The 24,204-nt window shown below is 41.1% G+C and overlaps 1 protein-coding gene across 1 annotated transcript in view; it reads left to right on the plus strand.

Moving 5' to 3' along the window:
• The window catches only part of ctnna2 (catenin (cadherin-associated protein), alpha 2), a 282,069-nt gene that overhangs the window by 226,248 nt on the left and 31,617 nt on the right, over positions 1-24,204 (plus strand). The window contains exons 10-12 of the mRNA XM_035184820.2: positions 20,225-20,317; positions 22,495-22,651; positions 23,200-23,400. Coding sequence (XP_035040711.1) covers positions 20,225-20,317; positions 22,495-22,651; positions 23,200-23,400 — 451 coding nt within the window. The remainder of the gene's footprint in view (positions 1-20,224; positions 20,318-22,494; positions 22,652-23,199; positions 23,401-24,204) is intronic.

The raw sequence follows: 24,204 nt of genomic DNA on the forward strand, positions 1-24,204 counted from the left end.
GGGTTTTTGATAATTACCTCAGTGATGGAGTAAGAAACTGGAATAACTGTCTGTGATACAACTGTGGCAAAATCTCGAAGGAGCTGCTCCACAGCCTTATCTCCCTTTCCCTGAGGTGGAAAGCCCTAGTTTGAGTGTTCACTTGCATCATCAAAGGGCCCCTCTGTCTCATGTAATATTAACATGTGCTAAATCAGTGGCAAACAGCAGCAGCAATGTTTACACAGCATTAGCACAGGCTTGCAAAGCCACATAGACAGGGGCTGCCTTTGTGTTCAAAGATTAGGAGGCTGTGACTCTCATGAGATATGCAGGTTCACCAGGGTGACTAATTTAGCCTCACTGCTCATTTCCTCTGCATTTCCTCTGCATTTTGAATTATTCTATAAATCCTTTTAAACTAGTATTCTCATAGTATGGAGACATTTTAGGTTTCTGTTAGTTATTCTCTTTGTTGTTTTGCTGATCATCATCATGTGACACAACAGGAAAACACACTCAGCACACGTAACATAAGAAAAAAAAAAAATTAATGTGAAGCTTAGGGGAAGGGTAGGTCGAGGCCGTGTAGGTGATCAGAGGGGGACATTCATCTGGAAGCTGTTCGACTTTTTGACACAAGCTTAATCAAATAATCAGAAAGCTTTCGAGGTGAAGTGGGCTGTCACCGCGAAGTCAAATCTGCTGGAAATTAAGTCCATTAATCACATAGTGCTTCATTTAGTTCTTTTCCATATACAGCTCTGACGTGTGTCTGTGTGGGGGAGCAAGGGAGAATGGGGGCTTCAATTGGAAAGAGTGAGAGAAAAAGAAAATGCTTGGTAGTGCAGAAGAAAGGCCATCAATTCTCATTATGGAAAATAGATCATCTCTCCTAATTAGAGGCACGGCTTTTTACCACCGTACAAATGCCGACTAACACAAGCTACTGATGGCGGGCACACCCACCACTGATTAATTAGTTGAGTGGATAAAAAACTATAAGGACCCTGTGATTTTGCCCTAGATATCTTATTAAAGGTAAAGCACAATATATTGCAGGTCAGGTCCTTTGGGAAAATATATGGGCAAATATATCAGTTTCCAGCAGCTTTATGATGTTCCTCTTATGAAACACGACTCTCCTATTAACTAAACTGGTCTCGCTTCAATAATTGTGAAAGAAGCAACAACTGGAGTTTTATCTCTGTACTTTATTTAATAACATAATGGGACAAAGAAGGAGGGAAGGAAGGAAAGAAAAACAAAGATATATTCTTTTTATTTAAGATCCTTGGGGAAATATCTGGCGTGTATGCCAAGTGACCCCCATATTATATCCCAGGGTCTGGATTGAGAGGCTCTGTCCCGATCCCTTTCCTGATCTCCGCAACATTTCCAAGATATCAAGTTACGTTGGCATTTGTTCAGTAATCATGAGACAATAGAGTCGATGGGTACAGAGGGATTTGTTCCTTGTCAAATGTGGAGTGACAGGTTTGGAGAGGAGCAGACTTTTGGCACCAGCAGAGATGTATTTCTTGAGCGAGGAGCACTATAGATAATTAGGATCTTCCCTTTTTAGATGATTAAGATGGTGTAACAGATTTTTTTTTTTTTTCTTGAAGGGGGGCAAGCTGGGAGGGGGGTCATTAAGGTAAAAAAAGTTCTATCATCATCGTTAGGATAAAATATTCAGGACAAGAAATTCAAACAGCCAGTCTTCAAAAAGCTTCTCAGCTGTGAAGCAATCTGTGCAACACATGTGCAATATTACTCCATTTCTGTAACACTACTATAGATTCAATATAATCAATTCAATGCATCTCATACATCACATTCGTCCCTGTTTTGCACATGACCTTATCTGCAATTGGTCCCAAGACATGGCACCTTCTGGTGTTTCGAGTTGACCATTATAGACCTGGGGGGGGATGCAATGTAACACATCCACAATGCTGCCACAACCAGCCCTTCCTTTTTTTCCCTTTAATGAAATAAATAAATAACGCAGGGACATCAATCCAGTCAAGCACCAATTGGCCGTAAACCTAATTTCATTTCCTTTCTTTTCTGACCCAATATAGTCTTATCTCTATCCTCAGCACTTTTTTTGTCCTTTGTTTATTTATTTCCCCATCTCCGTTTCCCATTTTCTTTCAAGACTTGGAGCCAGATAGGCTGCAGTTAGTTTAGCTAAGGTCACAGGTGATAAGAATATCCAGGATAAGGTGAAAACGGAGCGGGCCTAAACGGACTCATAGTGCAGGCAGATTGTTGCCTCATACATATTCATTAGGCCCACATTGCTCATCACACTATCTTTCATCCAATTCATAGAGTATGCAAATGCATGTGTGCGCGCAGTAGCACACAAGGCATTTCACGCCCTACTGCTAGCTGCTCAGATCTTCAGACCACACCACCCAGAGTTAGCCACACTAGCTCGCTCTGCCCCAGCATGCATGCAGAAAACACAGTTTGCTGGAGTGTCTAATGGTATTTAAATAGCAAACTGTTGTGCTCAAGTGCTCTAATATGCATTGGTAAGAGCATATAGTGTGATATATTTTGCGCTGTGAGTGTAATGTGTGTTATTTTGGGTTCATTTCATCCATATGCATTCATTGGTCTGATCTTATCGCATTACAGACCGCCGCCGGGGGTCGTTTCACATGTTGTGCAGTGCTAAATCGTTATTAGAGCTGGAAATCAAGAGTAACTTGGAAAGGCGTGAGATTGTATATACATCTGGCCGTCATGCAGCTGTTCCTTACATATGTGATGGTGGTGGTGGGCTGATGTTCATTCTACTGTGTCATCGACCTTTTCCGACTTGACTTCCTACACACACACACACACACACACACACACACACACACACACATCCACTGGTGAAACCACACATACCACTAACCACGTTTACTGTAGTTTACTAGGCACACATGCACTTCCAACTGGAAAGCCTCGAACACACACACCAGTGGCAGAACAGGCAGGGTTTCGACGTGCATGTGTGTTTTGCTTTTATTTGTTTTTCAGTACTACGTCCATATGGTAATGTCAGGGTTCTTTGTAGATTTTGCGTTATCATCGTTAACCATCTGCAATCACACCGTTTTGATCAAGTCATGTGATATGTCTTGCCTGTATTTGGGTTTCCTGGTTGGAACAAATATATATTGTCTGGCCATATAGGCAATGCTGAGCTGACAAAAATAAACCAAACATTGGCAAGGATATAATCTTTTTGAATATAATATATAAAGGTGAAATATAAAGCTTTCAAAACGGGTCAAAATAGCCTGGGACTCATCAAATCAAAAATCATGCGTGACAAACTAATACAAATGTAAGAGTTTCTAAGATTAAACAAAACACGTGCATGGTTTTGTCCAACAGTTTGTTTAGGTTAGTATTAGAAACACAACATCTTTGTTGTGAAAGCTGAGATGAAAATGTCCCTGAGACAACAGAGAATTGTCTATATCGCCGTAAAGACACTTTTTATGGCGGCATTCAGCTCCCTAATGACGGAGCGGGAAGAGATATCTGCAAATTCAAGGTTAAGTTGTGCTTTTATTGTTTTATAAGTTAAAAATAATCCAGATGTATTTTTCACACTTTCAGTTGTTGGCTAGGAGGATTCAGAGGTCACTGCAAAGTGGAAGAAAACTACACTTTGCGCACAGTGTTATTTACCTATTTAACATACCTAATTATTTAGTATTTACCTAATCTTTAACATACACAATACAAAGAAGGGTTTGAGTTAGATATACTTATTATGCATTACTGTAAAAACAATGTAGTCTTTAAATCTGTCATTATTTCCTAAAATTCTTGATATCCACAGATTCTGATTTTTAATGTATTTCCCCGCTCATAATTACTGTACGGCAGTGGTGGGCGGATGACACAGAAAGGTAAAAACCTTTAATCCTAGCCTCTCTGTCTTTGAAAATGGCAAATTATGTTTCATTTTGCTCTTTGTTCAGTCTGTAATGAAATACTGTGTCAGCCCCTGCTTTCTCCATCACCATGGCAACAAACATCCCCCTGGGTAATAAAGCAGAGGAACACTCAATCAAGACTGAGTCATCGAGGTGAGAACATTTTTACCCTGAAACAATGCTGAAATAAGCAGGAAGGTGAGCCTGGTGGCTGCGAAGACACGGCAACCGGACTGGAAGACGTGTCACGTCTCATCCATGAGGCTTGTTCAGTTCACAACAAACTTTATTAAAATAAAAGAAAATGTTGTTATGCTAAAGGTATGAAATATACAAAGTTTGATTTCAATCCATAGTCTCCACTTTAACCCTAAAAAGTGCAAACATAGCCTATAGGTTTGTGAATTGAGCCTTTTTGAGAAAAGCACTTTAATGCGAGTTAAGTAATAAAAAACAAGAACAAATTTAGTTGATTAATATCTATAAAAGGTTATATTATGTCTCTTGAATACATTCGAGTACGGATATCTTAATATTTTTAAAACACAGCATCTTTTTTCCAGCATTATAAATGTGATCCTGTACTTATTTTCATTTTTGTCATTTAATTTTTTTCTCCACCAAGGAGGTTATGTCTTGGTCACCTTTGTTTCACTTTCTTTTACATTGCGAGATGGGTGTTGTTGTTGTTTTTTACATTGGATCTTGACATTGCAATGAAATAGTGAGCATCCTAAACCCTAACTTTAGTTTTTGCTCAGGTTTGTCCTAATTGGTGCCAAAGGTTATCACACACTTCACATGACCTGTGAAGTTTTGTATCAGTAAATTAGGTTATACAAATTAAGTGGAATTGCCTTGACCTCAGGGGTGTAAGAAATGTCATTGATAAGTTGACAGGAAGCGGTTCTTACTGATAACAGTCGTTGCCATGGGTTCACTGGTGTTTATAAAGGCAATGTCACACCCAAAGATCTGTCAGGTCTGTTACATCAATTCATAATGTAAGTGAGAATATTTGGCAGTCGGTTGGACTCGGACTGTCACACATTTAGTTAAGAAGGCCCGTCTGCTCTTGTTGTGTGGGACGCCTATTTATCCACACTGACCCTGAGCTATTCTGGGCCAGCAGCTCTGTTATTTGACAGCCAACTTCTGGTCGCCATTTCCCCAGAGGTTTGGCTGAAGCGTCCATTTTTCCCATGAGACGCTAGGCTAACATACACAGAGCCCGTGCTCCTGCGGACATCAGCAAGCAACACGTACACCACAGAGCGCTCTCATTCCCAGAGGTGTCAGATGTAAAGGGATGTTTCTACTAGCTTCTCCACAGGCCTGAGCTAAAAGCACATCATAGTCTTCTGAAGCCTAAATTAAACGTGTGCTGTGCAGTCAGTAGCTAGCTATTCATTGTTCTGTGCGGCCTACACCCATTGACTGTTATAACACTGCTGCAGAACCAGATTGCAGTTTTGTGCATTCATTTAGTCAGGAAAGTAGTAATTATGTAAATGTTCCCACGTTTACTTTGTGATGCAGAGTGGTTACAGTAGCAGCAAAGAGATGGTTTGCACAGGAATGGCTTACACTGCTGGATGATGAAGAGCTTTTTTTTAAAGATGAGATTATAACCTGTTGTGAGTTGTCAATCAGACATTGAAGAGGTGCACATTGGCTTTATTGAAACATGGGGCGATGTTGCCTTTTCTAAATTAAATTGATGTATTTCTTGTTTTTGTGCTTCTAATACAAATTGATTGATGGGAACATTACAAGTTCCCACATTGTTACTGATCCCTGATATAAGATCTATAGCAGGACTTGTCTGAGCACTTTTTCTGACAGTTTTCTAAATAAAGGTCATCAAACCCTTCATCAGTGCTGGTACGGGACATTCTCCGGTAACCATGAGTCCCAGTGAAATATAATCGGGCCATTGTTTAGAGTGACTTTTTCCGTCTTTATTTTCTTTCTCCCCCTCCTTTGCTGTCACTGCCCCTGTTGCATTCATGCAAAGATGGCATGCTAAGTGAAAGAGGAGCCAATGGGGATGAGCAATGCCTGCTAAGCTGGTCTTAGTCACGGGGCATTGTCATTAGATTAATGGAGCAGAAGGAGCCATCCGCTCTGTCTCCAGAGGGGAGCTTTACATTTGGTGGGGTAGGGGTGAGCAGAAGATAAAGGCGGGGGTCGCCTCAGATGGAGGATGATTTGGCACTTTGCACTGTCCCCTCTGCTCACACCTCCCATAGTCCTGTTCTCCGTGTGGACTCCCGGGACCCTCACAGGTGTCTGACATCGTCAATACACATCGGAAAAGTGTATTTGTACAAATATTTGTTTTTACCCAGTTTGATTAAAACACATTGAGCTGGAAACATATCACGGCGCCTCATTATTTGTTTCCATACATTTACTAGTAATTAAGTTTGGGTTATAGTAATAACATAATTAAATAGTACTTACATACATCTGCTTGTTCAAAAATAATTGTTCCACTTATTACTGTATGTTTAAAATGGGTCTTTATTTTTAGCGGAAAGAAAAAACGAAATAATTGTACTACTTTTGTAATAACAATATTGTTTGCTGTAAATGGCATTTAATTGTCTTTTTGTGCAGTCATTAACTCTTCATTAAGTAGTATGATCTTTGTAATTACTGTGCTGTCAAATGAAGTGCTACCCAAAAGCACAGCTTCACAGTTTGCCCACAGCATATAAATTCATATCAACGCACAATTCAGTTTAGAATTCGGTCCTTGCTCCAGTGAATAAATTCTAGCAAGAGGGGCAGCAATAAAGAGAAAACATGAGGGGTGTAAAGTTGCACAACAGCGTTAGCTGAAGAGACGACAACTGTTTCCATGGCAAATAATCCAGAAATTCTTTGCCTTGCCGTTTCCAGCCAATTACCCCGGATCTCTTTTTCATCTGGGAAGCAGAGGTTTCTGGCAGAAGATTTGCTCTCAGTTCTGATGAGTAATTCAGCAGAAACACATCTAAGTTGAAACTTGTTAGGTGGTGCATTGTTTTCATTTTAATTGCTGAATGTTACAATCAGGTGCATTGTACAATCACACTTTCACGCAAGTGAGACAATCCCAGACAACTGTTTTGCTTATACATTTTTAATAGACTGAATGTTATATGTGGTTAACAGTGCAGCTGTAATTTGTATTGGGAATAAGGGTGTGGTGTCAGGCATTGACAGTTTATTCTACCGAGGTCCAGGTTTAGAGCATGAATGGAGCCATCACAAGAATGCACTTTATGTAAACACCATTATTGCTTTCATCATTCAGTCATTTGTATGTTGCTGCTTCTCTGCATTACAGTCAACAGTAACGACAGTGGACATGTTTCTACATGCTCTCAGAATGATGATTGTTCATCACACATTACTTTAGTTCTGATATGACAGAACAATACAAGCCTGATAAAAACAGTGCAGTGTTCGGGTATTGGAAGACATTCTTTATGAATGTTGTGTTGATGGGACTGTCAGACAGAGAAGTCTAAAGAGAGCTGTGGTGTTGAAATTGAAACAAGCTGTGTCGTATTCAGCGGCCCCACAGAGACCAGCAGCAATTAAAGCACATTCACCAATAATGCTACTGGCGTGCTGTTGTTTTGCCACAGAGGAAATGAGAAAGTGCAGAACTTGATAGTAATTAATTATTAATTTCGTCACCAGTGTCCCTACTCTCAAAATCAATCTATCTGTCTGTCCATCCGCTTGTCTGTCTGTCTGTCTGTCTGTCTGTCTGTCTATCTGTCTGTCTGTCTGTCTGTCTGTCTGTCTGACTATTAATCTATCTGTCTTTCCATCCGCCTGTCTATCTGTCTGCCTCGCTGTCTATCTATCTATCTGTCTGTCTGTCTGTCTATTTGTCTGTCCGTCCGTCCGTCTCCCTGTAATGCAGTTTGACAATTCAACCTTTACACGTTGGCAGTGTTTTAGTCCCCTCTTTATAGCTTGTCAGTTTATTGACTGACCAGTAGCGTTCAGAAAATTGAACCATGTCAGCGCAGGTCAGTTGGGTTCGATCTGAGTGGTGAGAGGAAACCGCATGTTCACCTCCTGCTAGAAATAGAATAAGTCAGCTCATCTAAGTGTTCATATCGGACAAAGATACCAAATCTGTCACTTTCAGATGGTCACTTCATATTGATTAACAGCAGGCCATTGCAGATTGTAAATATGATGAGGATCCGTACACGCTGTGTAAATCTGACTTGGTATGAGTCCATGTTCGTCTGTGAATTTCAAACAGACACCCAGCTTTTAAGACAAATATCCAATTACACAGTGCAGCAACAACACCCCTGGGATGGCAGCTGTGAATATGCCCTCATGGTGACTCCCTCAACCTGCCGTCTGTTACACTGTGGAAATAACCTTAAACGCTACAGGCTGGACCCAAGCTGGTCATAAGGCAACATTAAGGCAACCATTTCCTAAAAGTGGTTGATGACAGCAACATGGTTTAATGATTTCTTTTTTTGAAAGAGCTTTTTTCAAGGTGGAAAGTGAAGAGTGTGCATTATTTAGTGTGGATATGTCCAGAGACTACTCCCAGAGGAGCAATAGGTGCAGCGGCGTTCAGTTCGCCAGGCTTAATTACACCAATCCTGAATTAATTGGACTCACAATTTACAGTTTATCATTGCTACGTAAGAAAATCACCTATAACACGTTTGGTTCCAGGGTTCACATTAATTGGCAACCCGGGGCAAAAGTTATGTCTGCTCCTTAATGAAGTAATTAGCTAAAGCCATTGCATCAAAGGCTTGTGCTGATTGCAAATGTGACTTTGTCTGGTCACTGGGTCCTCAGACTTGCTGCAATTCATTTATTATTTTGGTGAATGTCCTCTGCCAAAAAAAGGTTGCCAAGACATTACTATTATAATTTGAAAGACGTTCAGACTCATTTGTAGAAGCGACATCAATCAGCGGATCAAATATAGATCTGCAGTGGCACTAACAGTCGCAGCGCAAAAATTATTGTCTTCATAAAGGCATTAGAGTGGTAAACAAAACATTTGGAAGGATTGTTGTTTGGTTGAAGCCAATATGGCTGTTCTTTGGGGTTTTTGGTGGTATTAGTATGTCACAACCTAAAAGGGGAAATAACACATATGTAATGGGTCACATAAATGTGTACACACGTGTTTGGATGCCATGCTTCCTACCACAAAAATAAGGTTTCTTTACAATTCACACAATTACTAACAACTAACCAGCCAGTAGGAATCAAGCCTCAAAGAAATGACTAAAGATATAGTTTTATTAAACAAATCTTTAGCGTTCATTCACCACTGTGGCTATCGAGCCCATTAGTCACAACACTGTTACTAGGATTGTTGATTTATAAAAGGGCAGGAAAGGGAACGATCTCAAGACCAAATGGCTAATAGAGAAAGTTCCAAGAGCTTGCTTTATCACTTTTTCCTAAATGCTCTGCCTTACATTACTGTTTTATCACCTCACGTCTTCATCCCTTTGCAGGAAATTAGCTCTGCACAACACACAGCGTACTGCAGTGTACTTTATATCATCACCGAAAGTATACTTATAAAACTGTTAAAATATCAGCGATTGCATAAGCACACACTGCATTATACATGGGGTGTTATTTAACACCCTACCTCGGTATAATGTTCCAAGATGGAGGAGGACTAATGGCCACGGTGATGGAGGATTTTCTTTTAATTGTAATTTGTGCTGTTAACTCTGCTCACAGCCAGAGTCGTGCTGGCCTTTCACGTCTTCACACCTGCCTGTTTTCACCTGAGAGAAAATTGCACAAGCATCAATTCAAAAGCACAGGAATCAATATGACATTTCCAGCAGCACATTTAGACTTCCTAATACACAAATACACCAGACAGATCAGATCAAGAAGTCTGTCTTATGCAGCGGGGCTCTCGGAAGGGCTCGTGTTGTTTTCACAGGCCGTCTGTGTAGAAAAGTCGGCTTTTATCATAATTCAAAAAAAGACAAGACAGTGCAAAATAATTTGATGCTAATGAAATCAATCACAGCAGCTTATTTTTTTTTTTGCTTTAATGTACGAGTGTCTGATTTTAGCATTGACGGAGGACGTCTTCCTCCTTCTTCTGGAGGCAAATAGAAGCATGTAAAGCAGAGTTTTTCCTCTTTTCCTTGGCGCAGCAGCTGCGATGTTTACATTTTTTTTCCAGCACGCTTCACATGTGTTTGACACCGAATGAGTAATTATCGATTCTCATAATCATCAGTGTCACGACTCTGATCCTCACTGCTTCTCTCTTCGCCCATCCCTCCGATTGGCAGGTTCAAAGCACTAAGGCCTGACAACCACTGACCTTTCCCACTCTGTGCATCTATTATCCAACAGAACTAATCATGCTTTTCTTGTGCCTTAGATAGATATGAGAAGACAGAGGGCTGCGATGTAGAGAAATGTCAAGGTCTTGCTGTGTTCACATTTTGGTCGGAGATTGGAATATGGTGTTATAGATCCTTTGCTTCAACTGAGAATCATTTCCTGTGCGATATAAGGTGATAATTTCCCAAATCTGTAAAATCCCAAACACTGCTGAGGTAGGTAGGAAGTATAAATTATGCAAAATGCAACATTGCAAGCATGCTTATTAATAAGATATAGAGGCATCACATGCATGACCTTTTTTGCAACAAATGTCACCTATACATTTTCTGACAGTATTTGAAAAAGACAGACCAAGCACATCTGAATATACAGAATGTTCTACTGCAGTAACACCTTGATACGTTTGATGTTGCAGCCGCTGTATCTCACATTGTGCTGCAGAGTCTAATGTCTTGAAAATGGGCCTGGTTTTGGCGTTGTCGTTTGGGTTTCACTGGCCATTGAACTGTTAGTAGAGGAGAGAGCAGCAATAGCTGTCTGAGTCAAGGCACTTTGTCATGGCTGCCACACAGTGTAAATTGATGTCGGCGTTTGACAGAAACTAGCGAGCGCTCATATATATCGCTCTGCCTCGGTTGTTCAACGTCTGGGAGTCTGCTATTGATATACAATGCGACACAGTTTTTATGTGTAAGGAATTTCCTGATGTTTATGGATAAAAATAGTTAAGTATTCGTTACACACCTGATTCAGACGGCAACCAATGTTGTGCCACCAATAAGTATACCATTCTTTACAGTACAGTGGGTTAAACATTTCAATTCCCCTGAAACCATTTTAAATAGCTTCTGTTGCAGAGGGACTGTGGAATGTAGAGATAGATTAAAAGAAACAACCCAGAGGTCCATTTTCATAATTATGTTTTGGTGCCAAGCCCGACTGCTTGGCCAGCACTCTCAGAAAGGGAGGGCAGGAGGGAGAGGGAGAGAGAAAGCATAGAGGAATCAATATTTCAGTTGAAACAGCTCGAGATCCTTTTTCTTTTTTTTTTTCAGTGGGGGAAAATAATGTAGAGGAAATGTATGAGAGGAAGTCTGACCCCTGAGGCAACAGTGGCGGCTTGAGCAGAAGGCAAAATATGTTGTAAGATGGACAAACTACAGTACTACCTACATGGGAGACACTCCTTTTTGACTAGGTGGTTCTGACCACCCTCGCGCTACAGAGCGCTCGTAGCAAAATGAAGAGAAATCGGTCTGGCCTGCCTCAGTTCCTCATGACTGAAGCGCAGCAAAGCAGCGAGACACTGAGGCCAGTAGGAAGTGTGAATAGTTGCCCTCTGCCTGAGGGAAAGTGAGTCAGCCATTTGTTACCCTCTCCCTTCCTTCTTTAGTGCCCTGTCATTTACAGCAATGTGAACAAGATAATCCAATATCTGGGGCTCTAAACTGACACTGTAAGACACTTATCTACAGCACATGCACATGTACCCACACACACACACACACACACACACACACACACACACACACACACACACACATATCCCCTGTCCCAAGTCAGTTCTGTCCTGCTAAATTTATGATTTGTTTATACTGCTTTCAATTACCTCTCTGTGTCCCTTGTTGAGCTCAATAAAACATTATATTGTGGATATTGTCCTCTAGGTGCCTACCCTCTCCTCCTATGGCCGTCTTCATTTACACATACAGATTCAAATGTAAATAATTCATAGTTTGAAGCCTCTGCATATATACGGTCACTCCAAAAATGAACAAGTACGTGACATTTAGCGCCATAAAAGAGCAAACTACCAAAGTGCACACTGCTGCAAACAGATTGCCAGTGTCGTCTCCTGCATTACATCAGGTGTCTCCACTCTGTGAAGTGTGTGTGTGCTACTTCTGTACTTGTCTGGGCTGTGTTTTCATCCACCCCTTCTCTCATGTACAATTCTAACCTCTCCATGCAATGCAGTGATGCTTCACCTCTCCAGCAGCCCGGAGCAAATTACCATATTTATCAAGAAGCCAGCCACGGCATTAGCAGGGATACCCGAACCTCAGCTGCAGCTCTGCAGAAACGACCACTGTAAATCACACACTGTCAGCCTGTCATGCAAGCTCAGTCCTGGTTTTCACAGAGACCATGATATGATTGTGAAGTGGTGATTCTGTTCAAACTACAGCTTTGATTCAAAATCATATAGAGAAGAAAATAGAAAAGAAATTGTTTCTCGAGAATCTTTTGTTCAAAATGAAAAGGTAGTAGTGACGGGACTTTGTATTGTAATGCTAAGTATTGCACATGTCTAAAAAGCCACTTCTACAGATAAAAAAAACAACACAACACAAAAGACTTGAATTATCATTTGTGGTTACGGTTGACAAACTGAGTTATAGCCCAAAGATTTTAACGCCGAGGGAAGCAAAAGAAAATCCACATCTAAATGAAATAGCAATTAAACCAAGTCATTTCAAACCACAATCGTTTGCTGCATAATTTAATTAAGTTCCTAACGTTTACATTTTCTACAACTGTTACATAGTGACGGTCGATATTGCAATTTTCTGACTTGCTTTGAGAAAACAGAATTTTGCTTATTTTGTTACCTTGGAATTTTTAAGGCTGAATTTGAGTTTTATTGATAAACAAGGTTCTGGCATTCAAGCTGTGTTTTTTTTACCATCGTTATTTTGTGTTGAATTTTTCAGTGCCAGTTTTAATTTGACTTGGTTCGTGCCAAGTCGTTTTCTAGTAACTTTCCTAGTTTTTCGGTCTTAACTAAAAATGTCAAAATCCTGAACGTTTGTTTTCCTTTTTAAAACAAGTCTTTGGAGTCTGTGATCCACCCACTTCAGAAGCTGCAGATGGTCTTTGCTGACGCAGTGAAAGGACGGATATATAAGGTCTAACTCTGCATGCAGTGAGCGCAAACACGAGTGGAGAAGCTGAAGCCAGCTGCACTCTATTAAAAGTAGTGCTGTCAAAAACAAGCTTAATCACCGAACACGCTGAGGAGCAGCATTAAACACATTACAGAGTAATTAATGTGGAAGTCGTTTTTCAGTGGAAGAAAGTCATGGCGTATGACTGTAATCACTGTTCTACTGAGGGGACTGTGTCATCCCACACCTGACCCCCACCCCCTGCAGCCACACGCACCTACGTGTTCCTATCGTAAAGGTTCGGTCAATGGGGGATGTGTTCAACTGCTGGAGAAGCCTGGCGAAGGATTCATTGACCGTATGGAACTGGGTCACTGAACTCCCATGTTGCCGTCAGGGAGCCTCTGTGGATGTCTTAACATAATTCCAAGGCCACTTACAGTTTAGCAGCAGAGGTTGTATAAGAGACGTAATACATTTTGATGAAGGTAGCGCTCACGTTCTGTTTAATTTGATTTCTATTTGAGTAAATAACGTGTTTTTCTGAAACATTTGTTGAAAAGCACAAAGGTAAACCTGTATTTTAATTAGAATAGTATATTTTTATATTTCCCCATGTGGAGGTTTTCTTGTGATTAAACAGTATTGCGATATTTAATGTCTTGAATACTGTATATCCACCTATTTACATGAACCTATTCACAACCCCACTTTATTTTTAACCCTTTTGATCTAATGCAGGGCTGCATCCTTGATTGTTCATTAGTGGGTGAACTCCATTACATTTCAGGCTATTATAGGAATAATAAGAGACGCTTTGTGTCTGTGTCTGCATTTGCACTAGCGACCGCCGCTGTATCTGCAGGAATGCGGGTGGGTGCTTGTGTGTGTGCATGTGTGTGTATGTGTGTGCGCATGGAGGAGGGTAGAACTGTATTCAAGTCAGCTACATATTAGTGGACCTGTCACTTAGTAAACAGTGACTTAAACTCATTTCCATTCCGAGTTAGGAAGTGTAGAGAGAACTCCTAAGTGCATTAGAGTCACTCACAATTTGGGTCCACTCCATCTCTCAGGCGAGGGGTGGGTGGGAAGACGGGGGGGGCAAAGGTAGCAGGGGGAGCAATTAAACAGCAATCTGTAATCAAAATGACTCACAGACACATTCCCTAATTTCTGTTCATGTTGTAACCTCAATTTACAAGACAAAGAAAGAGTTGATTATTTTATTGTCTTATTATTATTATTATTATTATTATTATTATTATTATTATTATTATTATTATGTTGAATTAGTTTTACTGGGAATTAGATATCCACCAATCGAGAGCTGCCTTCATGTGAGCGAGATCCAACATCACAAAGATTATGATGGCGTAAAAGCTTGAAAATCTATTGCTTCTGTTCTTGTTATTTAACACTTTGTTGTTGTTGAATATGCTGCAAGGTCTGGCGCTCCTTTTGATGTGGTTGCGAGCCCGGTGGGCATTCTTCCTGAGGCGATACGTGCCTCACTCCTTAATAGCAATTGATTTTCAAAGGCGTGGTTCATAGTCAGTCGCAGCAGCTCCGCAGCTCCTCATGCTGAGAATCCCCTGTGGACTTGAACCTCACACAACCTTGACATGCGGCGTTACCTTAAGTCATGCACCTTAACCTGTTGCTGTCACCTCTAGTCCATACGTTGCAGGTGCAGGCGTCACTGCTTGGAGCCGACAGCTCATGACTAAAGCAAATAGAAGTGCTCTCCGCAAGGGCAGCTCTGTAATTGTTTCACAGACTGCATACTGTATTCCCACGTTACATGTTCTGCTCCATCTATGCTGACCGACTGATTTGTTTGCTGTGTGTGTTTATGTGTGTGTGTGTGTGTGTGTGTGTGTGTGTGTGTGTGTGTGTGTGTGTGTGTGTGTGTGTGTGTGTGTGTGTGTGTGTGTGTGTGTATAAGTGGTAGAGAGGCAAAGAAGCAGAGGAAGATTCTGGTTCTTCTGTGCATCTGAAAGAAATTAAAGAAATGGTTTTGCTCATGTCAATAAACCATAACTACAAGTAAACATCCTGAAAGAGTTTTAATAGAACAAAGTGCCTCCATCTTACATCGCATAAATGTCATCCCCACTGATTGCTTCTTCCACCACCATTCTTCTCCTTCTCAGGTCGGCCTCCTGCCTCATCTTTAGGCCAAGCTGTTGGGCTCCTTGGCTGACACCAGCTCCATTAGTCAATCTTGAGAGTTAGTAACTAGAGGGGTGATTTGTGCGCTGTAGCTGCTGGAAATGGCTGCAGAAACAGCCCGGTGTTCGGGTTACAGACTGTCAAGTGTGAAGCAAAGGGAGTCTTCCTCTGGCTCGGCTTTCCTCTGCTTTGGCATGATCGCTCTTTGGAAAGTGTTCGCTCCAGCTCCAGCTAGACCCTGGAATCCAGACCGATCAGTGAGCTTGGGCCTACGCGCTCCTGTAGATTGACAGGGGAGCATCGCTGAAGCACTTTTGTTTACAACCAAGATGGCTGCCGCTGATGGCAAGAAGTGTCTTTGATCTGATATCTAGACAGTATTAAATTAATTTAACTTTATATTATCTGTAAAACAACAGCTAACTGCTACATGCTGTAGTTATTTTACACTTTTGCCCCTTTTTAGCGGAATGTCACATGTTTTGTTGCTGTGATTGGTTGTAGGTCTGCTCTGCAACACTTATTCACGTCCCTCTGGAATTGAAAAAGAACTGAGGCAATGACATTTGCTCCAGCAAGAGCTATCAAATAGATTTTTAAATAGAAAATAAAGTGGAGTACAGGACACATGAGCAGGTAGAACCAAGCGGAGATCCATGAGATTACACGGACAAAATATACACTGTATGTAGACAGTGCTAAACAGCGATGAAGAGCACGTGCTAAGATGTTATTTAATGCAACATTATCAGTCCTTTCTGGCAATAGATTTGAGGTTGTCACTAAAAATCCCCCGAAAAAACGACACACTCAGATCTATTTTCAGTTACTCAGCTCCATTTAGGTGATTTAGATAGAATACACGAGAATGGCTGTCTCTCCGGCTGCAGTGGAAACCTTGATCAAATTAGAATTGAAGTGATTATCCAGGGCCAGAGCAAAGGGACAAAATCAATAGTTCTTTGGTCATGGCTAAAATGAAGAATGGGCATTCAACAGGGCTTTCTCTCTCTGTATTGTTCTCCCTCTCTCTCTCTCTCTCTCTCTCTCTCTCTCTCTCTCTCTCTCTCCCTCTCTCGCTCTCTCTCTCTCTCACACACACATGCGCATCTTTGAAATAGGTATTTTGTTCCAACATCCTTGACCATATCAGCATTAGACTCGCACGGTATATATTCTCAAACCTTCTGTCTTATATTTTTCCTTCACTCTTTGGAGGAAAAAAAAAACCAAAACCTCAAAGGAGAAGCGCCTCCTTAGATAATTGCAATTAGTAGTTTTGGCTGGATGTTGCAGTGTTGGCTCCGGCCCAGCTCTCTGTGTTTGGAAAGAGCGAGTGGGAGTGTGCCTGGTGGGCATGTGTCCAGCCTCCAGAAAGCCCTCTGCCCCTTTGCCTCACAGGGGCCCACTGCAGCAGTCGGAGGGCCGCCAAGGGCCTGAGCAGAAAGGGAACTATGTAAGTGAATAAAGACAGAGAAGAGAGATTTGCTCTCTCCCATTAAAGTAGTTCAATTATATTGTAATTGGAAAATAGCTGAATGGGAAAAGTGGCACACCTTTATCCTACCTCTCGAAAGCCTGCTACTTAATGGAGATGCAGTAAATGGTGCATTAAAAGGTTATTTAAGGACATTTTCATTGTGATTTCACTCTAAGCCCCAAAACTTCTTTAAATAATTAAGGGTTGACTTGGTCGCCCCCGTTCTTACTGGAAGTAGTTTTTGAAGGCAAAATTTTAACACAATTAAGGTTCTGGGGAATTCTCTGTCGAGTTTACAGTAATGTAAAGCAGAAAGTGAATGCAGAAATCTTCAATCATGCTGGAATTGTCCTTTAAATGATGCTTTGTTTTTTCAAAGAGATCCTCTGTGAGCAGCCACTCGTGTTTATGTGGAACACAGACTCTCAGCCACAGTGATTCACTTTGTCTCACACACACACACACACACACACACACACACACACACACACACACACACACACACACACACACACACACACACACTGCTTCACATAAAGGACTGCAATCCATCAATGTGCTCATTGCTGTCATGTGTAAAGAGACGGGGCTTTAAGCAAGAGTCCTCCAACACCAATTTGATTTACCTCAATTTGCCTCAAACAGTGACATGTGAGCACTAGAAGTGCTAATACAGACTGGCACCTATTTCTGCCAATAGGCATGTGTCTGTTTAGCTCTGTTTGTTGCCTGGATTCGTGTTGAAATCTGATTTACTTAATGATCATATTAGATTATGCAGAGTTTGAAGTTATGAAAATTAACTGTGCAATACAGTGATGCTGTGGAGGAATGATGGCTTCATGTGGGAATACAGCATGTGCGTGCGTGTGTGTGAGTGATCGTGAGATACGCGGTTGTGATGGTTAGAAATATTTTATAGCATCTGCAATGTTTTCCATCTCTTCTAAATTATTCAGCCGCTGTGTACATTCTGTTGCATACAGATACAAAAATCAAGCAATCTCCAAATCCCGTCAATCAACTTTAATTAGTTTCAAAAAGTGAACTCCGAACAGGTACATTTTCGAAGATATTAGCGCGGCTCTGTACCAACATTATCTTGACAGTTCAAAAATTGACAGGGATAAGCTTGTATGGGTCTTCCATGCAGGAGTCGGGTTGGAAACGTGTAATCAAGAGACCGTGCCTCGATATAAAGACAGAGATGATTTAAACTAAGGGTTGTTTCAAACATAAAACCCATCTGGCACTTTAATTATACAACAAAGCTCCTCCTTGCACCACCACGTCTGATAATAACTCAGGCATGGTTGTCATGCATCAGAGCCATGTTCGAAATGTCAATGTAATGAATTCATCTGTCTGTACATACGTTTTGTGTGAACGTGTTCGTTTTGGATCTGAATGAATCCAATTACCCCTCTGCAACCGGGCCCTCTATATTCCAATCTGCACTATGTGGCACGGCCATTATTGACATGCATACCTCTCTGTTGTGGTTTACCTGTAATTATTTACAGTCTGTACAGTAAGGTTTTGGACATATGAAGTCTCTGTGTCATGTCAGGGCTCTAGCCTAACTTTTTACATTGGTTATACTGAGGGGTCTAACTTTTTTCAGTTAGGTGCACGAGTACATAATTTCGGTGCACTTTCGGTGTACAATTTTCCACCTCCCCATTAGGCGCTGCAATTACACATTTAAAGTGGCACCTTTTTGGGGTAATTTTATCGTATCTGAGCTGCAGAAATTGGACGAGCTTGTTGTTGTATTTCGTGAGCTCGGGCAAAGAGCCAAATGAGGCCATCGCTACCAAAGTTGTTGGGTCAGAATTAGGCATCTTACCGGGGACAGGGGGGGGCAGGTGGTGGAGCAGTAACCCAGTGCAGTCCCCAACCTCCCTGGGGCCCTTAGCAAAATTCTGCGAAAGGGCCCTTTCACACTACCACACCTGATGCCCCGGTGCTCCCATTACTATCCTCTGTTCCATCTGTTGGTCTGAGAATATAAATGAGGTACAAACAAACAATATTTACTGAATATTCAATATAACATGAGTAAATATTAACATTAAAAATAACATAAATACGATAGAGAAATTAATCAAATGTAACTCTGAGCTTTGGCTTTGCAGTCTGGAAATTAGTACATGCTGAAAATCCAGCATTGCCTCTCCTGATATAGCCCCTGTGAGTTGTAGATAACAATACTACTATTCATTCAATCAACATTACCATTCAAACTCACTCCTTCTGATTTCTTCTAGTACATTTTTAGAGATAAAATACTATTTATGTGTCTCAGCTGAATTTTTGTAGAAAAAAATCTAAATTTATGCAGTGTACACCATCTTTGTGTAGTATCTATGTATGTGTCCTTCATACAAGTTGAATAATATTTGACATCAGTCTTAAAACAACACTAACGTGACCATATGGACGTTTTTGGTTGCTGTAATTTGTCTTTCTCGTCATGGGCTGTGAGCTTGCCCTTTTGTAATTCTAATGTAATGTAAAAATCTACTGTACTCGTTCTGTGGAAAAATGCAATCTCACCAGCTGGAGCCGATATGAGGCTTCAGCTGTCAAAATTAGTCGAATGTATCAACCAAAGTTAGTCTTTTTAACACCAAATCCCATCTATGTGTTTCTGTGCTGAGCTGCACAGAAAGGATAGTCACAAAAAGAAGGGGATTTTATCCTAAGAAGAATAAAACTTCGGTAGATAGATACACTCTTGATTTGATTTCCGACTGCCGGCCTCAGATTTCCCTCGACTACATTTCTGAGGTAATTTTTTTTGCAGGGGATCTATAGAGTGGAAGAAAAGGCCTTTTTTACTGCAGACACTTTGCTGTGTCTCATTTCGCATACTTTCATCTGCTATTGAGTGCATAAGTTCATTCACACTGTCGCAATATGCAGTGCACATATTTACTTCCCCCAAGGAGTTTTCATCTGCTTTTGTCTGTATGCTGTCTGTCTTAGTTAGCAGGATTACGCAAAACAAATAAACATCAGTGGGATAATAACTACCTGAAACGTCCTTATTTCACGTACATTTCCACATTTTATTTCTGGTCAGTGTCCCATCCATTGACATGGAGGAGGCATGTTTAAGCTCTATACTGCAGCCAGCCACCAGGGGAAGAAGACAATGATTTGGCTTCACTTTTTGGGGAGCTGTCATGTCGTCCATTTTTATATACAGTCTATGTTTCATATCCACAGGTGAATGTTTTAGACATCTGAAAAAAATGTCATCCTTTTCATTACTGAGTCGTTTTGTTGCTCTTGACCTTTAGACGAAAAACATTCAGCTCCAGGTTATAACCATTGTGTCCTTTTTCCTTGCTCACTTTATTCAGGTGGCCAACCTCGCCTGCTCCATCTCTAACAATGAGGAGGGCGTGAAGTTGGTTCGTATGGCTGCCACCCAGATTGACAGCCTATGTCCACAGGTGAGGACTTATACAAACACTCTCACCCACATTAAAGCACACAAGCATTATTAACTCTCCTGTTTAGCTCAAAGCCGCCGCCGCCGCCTCCTCAGAGAAATTGTAATAGCTCGCAATGACAGAGAACAAATCATAGTTGGTAGACTGGGACTAAAAGCTGTGAATAATGTGTAGGAGGACCTTGTAGTGCTGTTTCTCTGGATGTAAGCAAAGGAGGGCGTTAAAATCGATCCACTGTTTCCAAGTTAAACATTAGGCCTTATTCACCGGGGACCCGACATAGTAATGGAGGATAGAAATGGAGAAGGGAAGCTGTATCTAAGATTGAGTATCTAATGCGCAGGCCCCACTCTATGTCCACCTGCTGAGAGCCACTTACTAATAAAAACTTGGGGAGGAACCGTCTCCTGACACCTCTTCGCATACTCAACACAGACAGATTAAAAAACATAACAGACCCAGATTTGGTTAGTGGGGAAGGAAGGAACAAAGAAGAGGAAGAACAAAGAGAGATATTTCCAGCGGTTCTGGGTAGAGTTTACCCAAGTCCCTTATCCGCACACATGCAAACACACACACACACACACACACACACACACACACACACACACACACACACACACACACACACACACACTTAACAACTCCTGAGCTACTGTTGCGTCGAGATGATAGCATCTCCTCTGCTCCATCAGATTAATGTAGCCAAGACATCATCTAATAAAAAGAAGTGATAAAGAACAGGGAGAATGAAAATCATGACACGTCTGTTTAAACTACAGATGCCAGCTGTCACAGTGTTATGATTAAAAGTGCAAGTACACGTCTGTTGGTATGATTTGTTTAAAAGACATTTTTAAATTCTAACCATTTTAGAACTCGGAGAAGTGTTGATTTTTTTTGGGGGGCTTGAAGCCAAATGTTCTATCTTACGCAGATCAAAGCCTTGAAGTCAAAATACTTGCCTTCCACTTTTTTTTCTATTTAATTTCATCTGATCCTCTTTAAGCCGTAACAGAAAAGGTGCATCCTTATAATTCCATGCACACGTTTTTTTGTTTTTTTGTCCCAGCCTGTGTTTAAAGGAAATTTGCTTTTGATGTTTTATATTTTTTATGTCATATCTAACGACTGTCAAGCTTTTAAGTGCTCACAGGTAAACAACAGGAAAGGATGCAGGGCTTGTTAAAACCCCAGTGAGCTCATCTTGTTGCTGCCACTTCTCTCAGTCCTCTTGAGTGTCACTCACAGACTAACAAAGAGGAAATGGGTTTAATAAATGTGAAAAATATGTTAAAGTCACTGTAGATTTTAGTGTAGATGTATATAAGCACATTTCTCTATTTAGAATTGAATCTTTAACACAAACTGAGCAACAAGTCAAGTGGTCTGAAAACGCTGTGAAGCCACTGTATGACAGGGATGAGAGTTATCAATCATTACCAAGCATGGCCTCAACTAAAAGTTTATGTGAAGCGTGCAGTTGTCATATGTTCATAACTCTGATCTTCTTCGCCTCTGTGCGCCGACAGGCTCGTATTAGATAAGACCCACCCTCTTCAAGCTTGGCAGCCACTCAAAATGACAAATTGCCATCCATGACTGCGACACTAAACATCCCACAGAAACTTTAAAACCAACAATGTAACCCTGTGTAGTCATAGCCGGATACAGCTGTCTGCCATTAACCTCTCTTCCTGTCTATAAATGTTTCAGAACACAGAAATTAGACACAGCCGGGGTTTATAAACTTTCATTAAGATGAAAATGGGCTCTGTGGTTTCTATGCTATGCTCTCATTAATACTCACTAGAACATCAATACATTTATTCAACTGTCGCAAAAAATAGACCCCAACAAAGGCCTGTTTGACTCTTTTTGAGAAACATCTGCTAAAATCCACAATAAAAAGTAAAACCACTGTGTGTGTTTAAAGATCTCCAGTGGGAAAGATTGGGAGAGGTGAGATAAGACTTGATGTGTGATTCTCATTGATTTTGACAAGAACAAGTATGTTGTTTTTGATATTTGTCATGATGGAAAGTGATACACATTTGTCCGAATGAATCATTGAAGTCCAACTTGAATGGTTTGTATCGGCTCAAATACAAACACACACATGCACACAGATACCCACCTAAGGTATTTATACAGTGGTAACCCTTCTTACTCACCAGGTCATCAATGCTGCCCTCACTCTGGCCGCCCGGCCCCAAAGCAAGGTGGCCCAGGACAACATGGACGTTTTCAAGGACCAGTGGGAGAAGCAGGTGCGCATCCTGACCGAGGCTGTGGATGACATCACCTCTGTGGATGACTTCCTGTCCGTGTCAGGTATGAGATTCTAATTCTTCACAGATTGGCTGATTGGAGGTAAACGGGTGTTCCTGATTTTTACTCCCCCCACAGTCAAAGCTTCATCCTTCAAATATTAAATTGAAGGATGCAAATGTCCAGAGTCAGGAATCAAACAATCAGATAAGACATTGCTGGTTCTTTTTTTTGTTTGCTTGTGTTTTGCTTTATGAATTTGTTCCATCTGACTTTCATTTGTATGTCATTTTCTTAGGATTTAAAAAATATGTACTTTTAGTTCTTTACATGGATTCAAAAGTAAAGGTAAATTAATAAATTTTTCATGGGTTTTTGACAGATGTACATTTGTAAACTGGTTTCTCTCTTTTTTTTACATAAATACATGGTTTTACTAACTGAATTATGACTGTGCAGAATAAAATGAACAACTCATTGACCTTCACAGGGAAACATGAATTATACTCATTAGCACACAATGTAAACAAAATGACAGATTTACATTTACAAGGGCATTTACAAGGTCTTTCCAATCTCATTCACTGTCTTTCTTTGGGGCTTCCCTGCAGAGAACCACATCCTTGAGGATGTCAACAAATGCGTAATTGCTCTGCAAGAGGGAGACGTGGACACTCTTGACCGGACCGCTGGAGCCATCCGGGGCCGAGCTGCTCGTGTGGTCCACATCATTAACGCCGAGATGGAAAACTATGAACCTGGGGTTTACACTGAGCGCGTGCTGGAGTCCATCAAGCTTCTGTCTGAGACCGGTTAGTGCACTGTACACAAAGCTGGTGTGGCAAGGGGCTTTAATTTATTACACCGAGAAGATTAACACCGTATCCTTCACCCTCGGACTGTGCTTGCATCAAACATTTTGCTACAAGCCTTTTTGGCTTGTTTTTCTTCGTCGAACACACACATAAATACACACGCTCTCTACTCGCATTAGCTTCTCAGTGTGGTGAGTGAATTACAGATGCACCTTAATTGCCTGCATGCCCAGTGTCCCACTGTTTCCATCTTAGCTCTAACACAAGCCCTCGACACCACCTGCTCACTCCTCTGCCACTCTTACCTCTCATCCATTTTTTATCTGTTGTTTTTTTCTTCCTCTATCATTGTGAAGCTTCTGTGTCATAGCACATTCCAGGAGACCAGAGTTTATCCCCGTGGCACCGCAGATTTAGGGCCGACGCACGTCTCAGTCCCACCTTTACCCCCTTCCCCCAAAAACAAATAAATAAAAACTGACATTTTTTCAGCATATGGGATGTGAGGACTCTATAGAGAGCAACGGCTAAACTTTCTAGAGTTGTGTTTCATGCTGGGAAGTTTGTGTGTTGTGTTGTCTTGGTATATTCAAGGTCAGAAACTGAAAACATGGAGTACCGTGGAGAATTGAATGTTTTTGAGTATGAGGAGCTGTGCAGGTCACCAGAGCAAGCTGAGAGGATGTGGGGGTATGGAGTTGGAATTTCTTCATTAACCTTTGATTACTGTGTTGCTTCTACCTTCTTTTTATTCTTTTTTCTATAAGACTTCATAGAGCATGAATCTGGTGACATGAGGAC

This window comes from Hippoglossus stenolepis, chromosome 2 (assembly GCF_022539355.2).
Source record: "Hippoglossus stenolepis isolate QCI-W04-F060 chromosome 2, HSTE1.2, whole genome shotgun sequence".
Classification (NCBI taxonomy): domain Eukaryota; kingdom Metazoa; phylum Chordata; class Actinopteri; order Pleuronectiformes; family Pleuronectidae; genus Hippoglossus; species Hippoglossus stenolepis.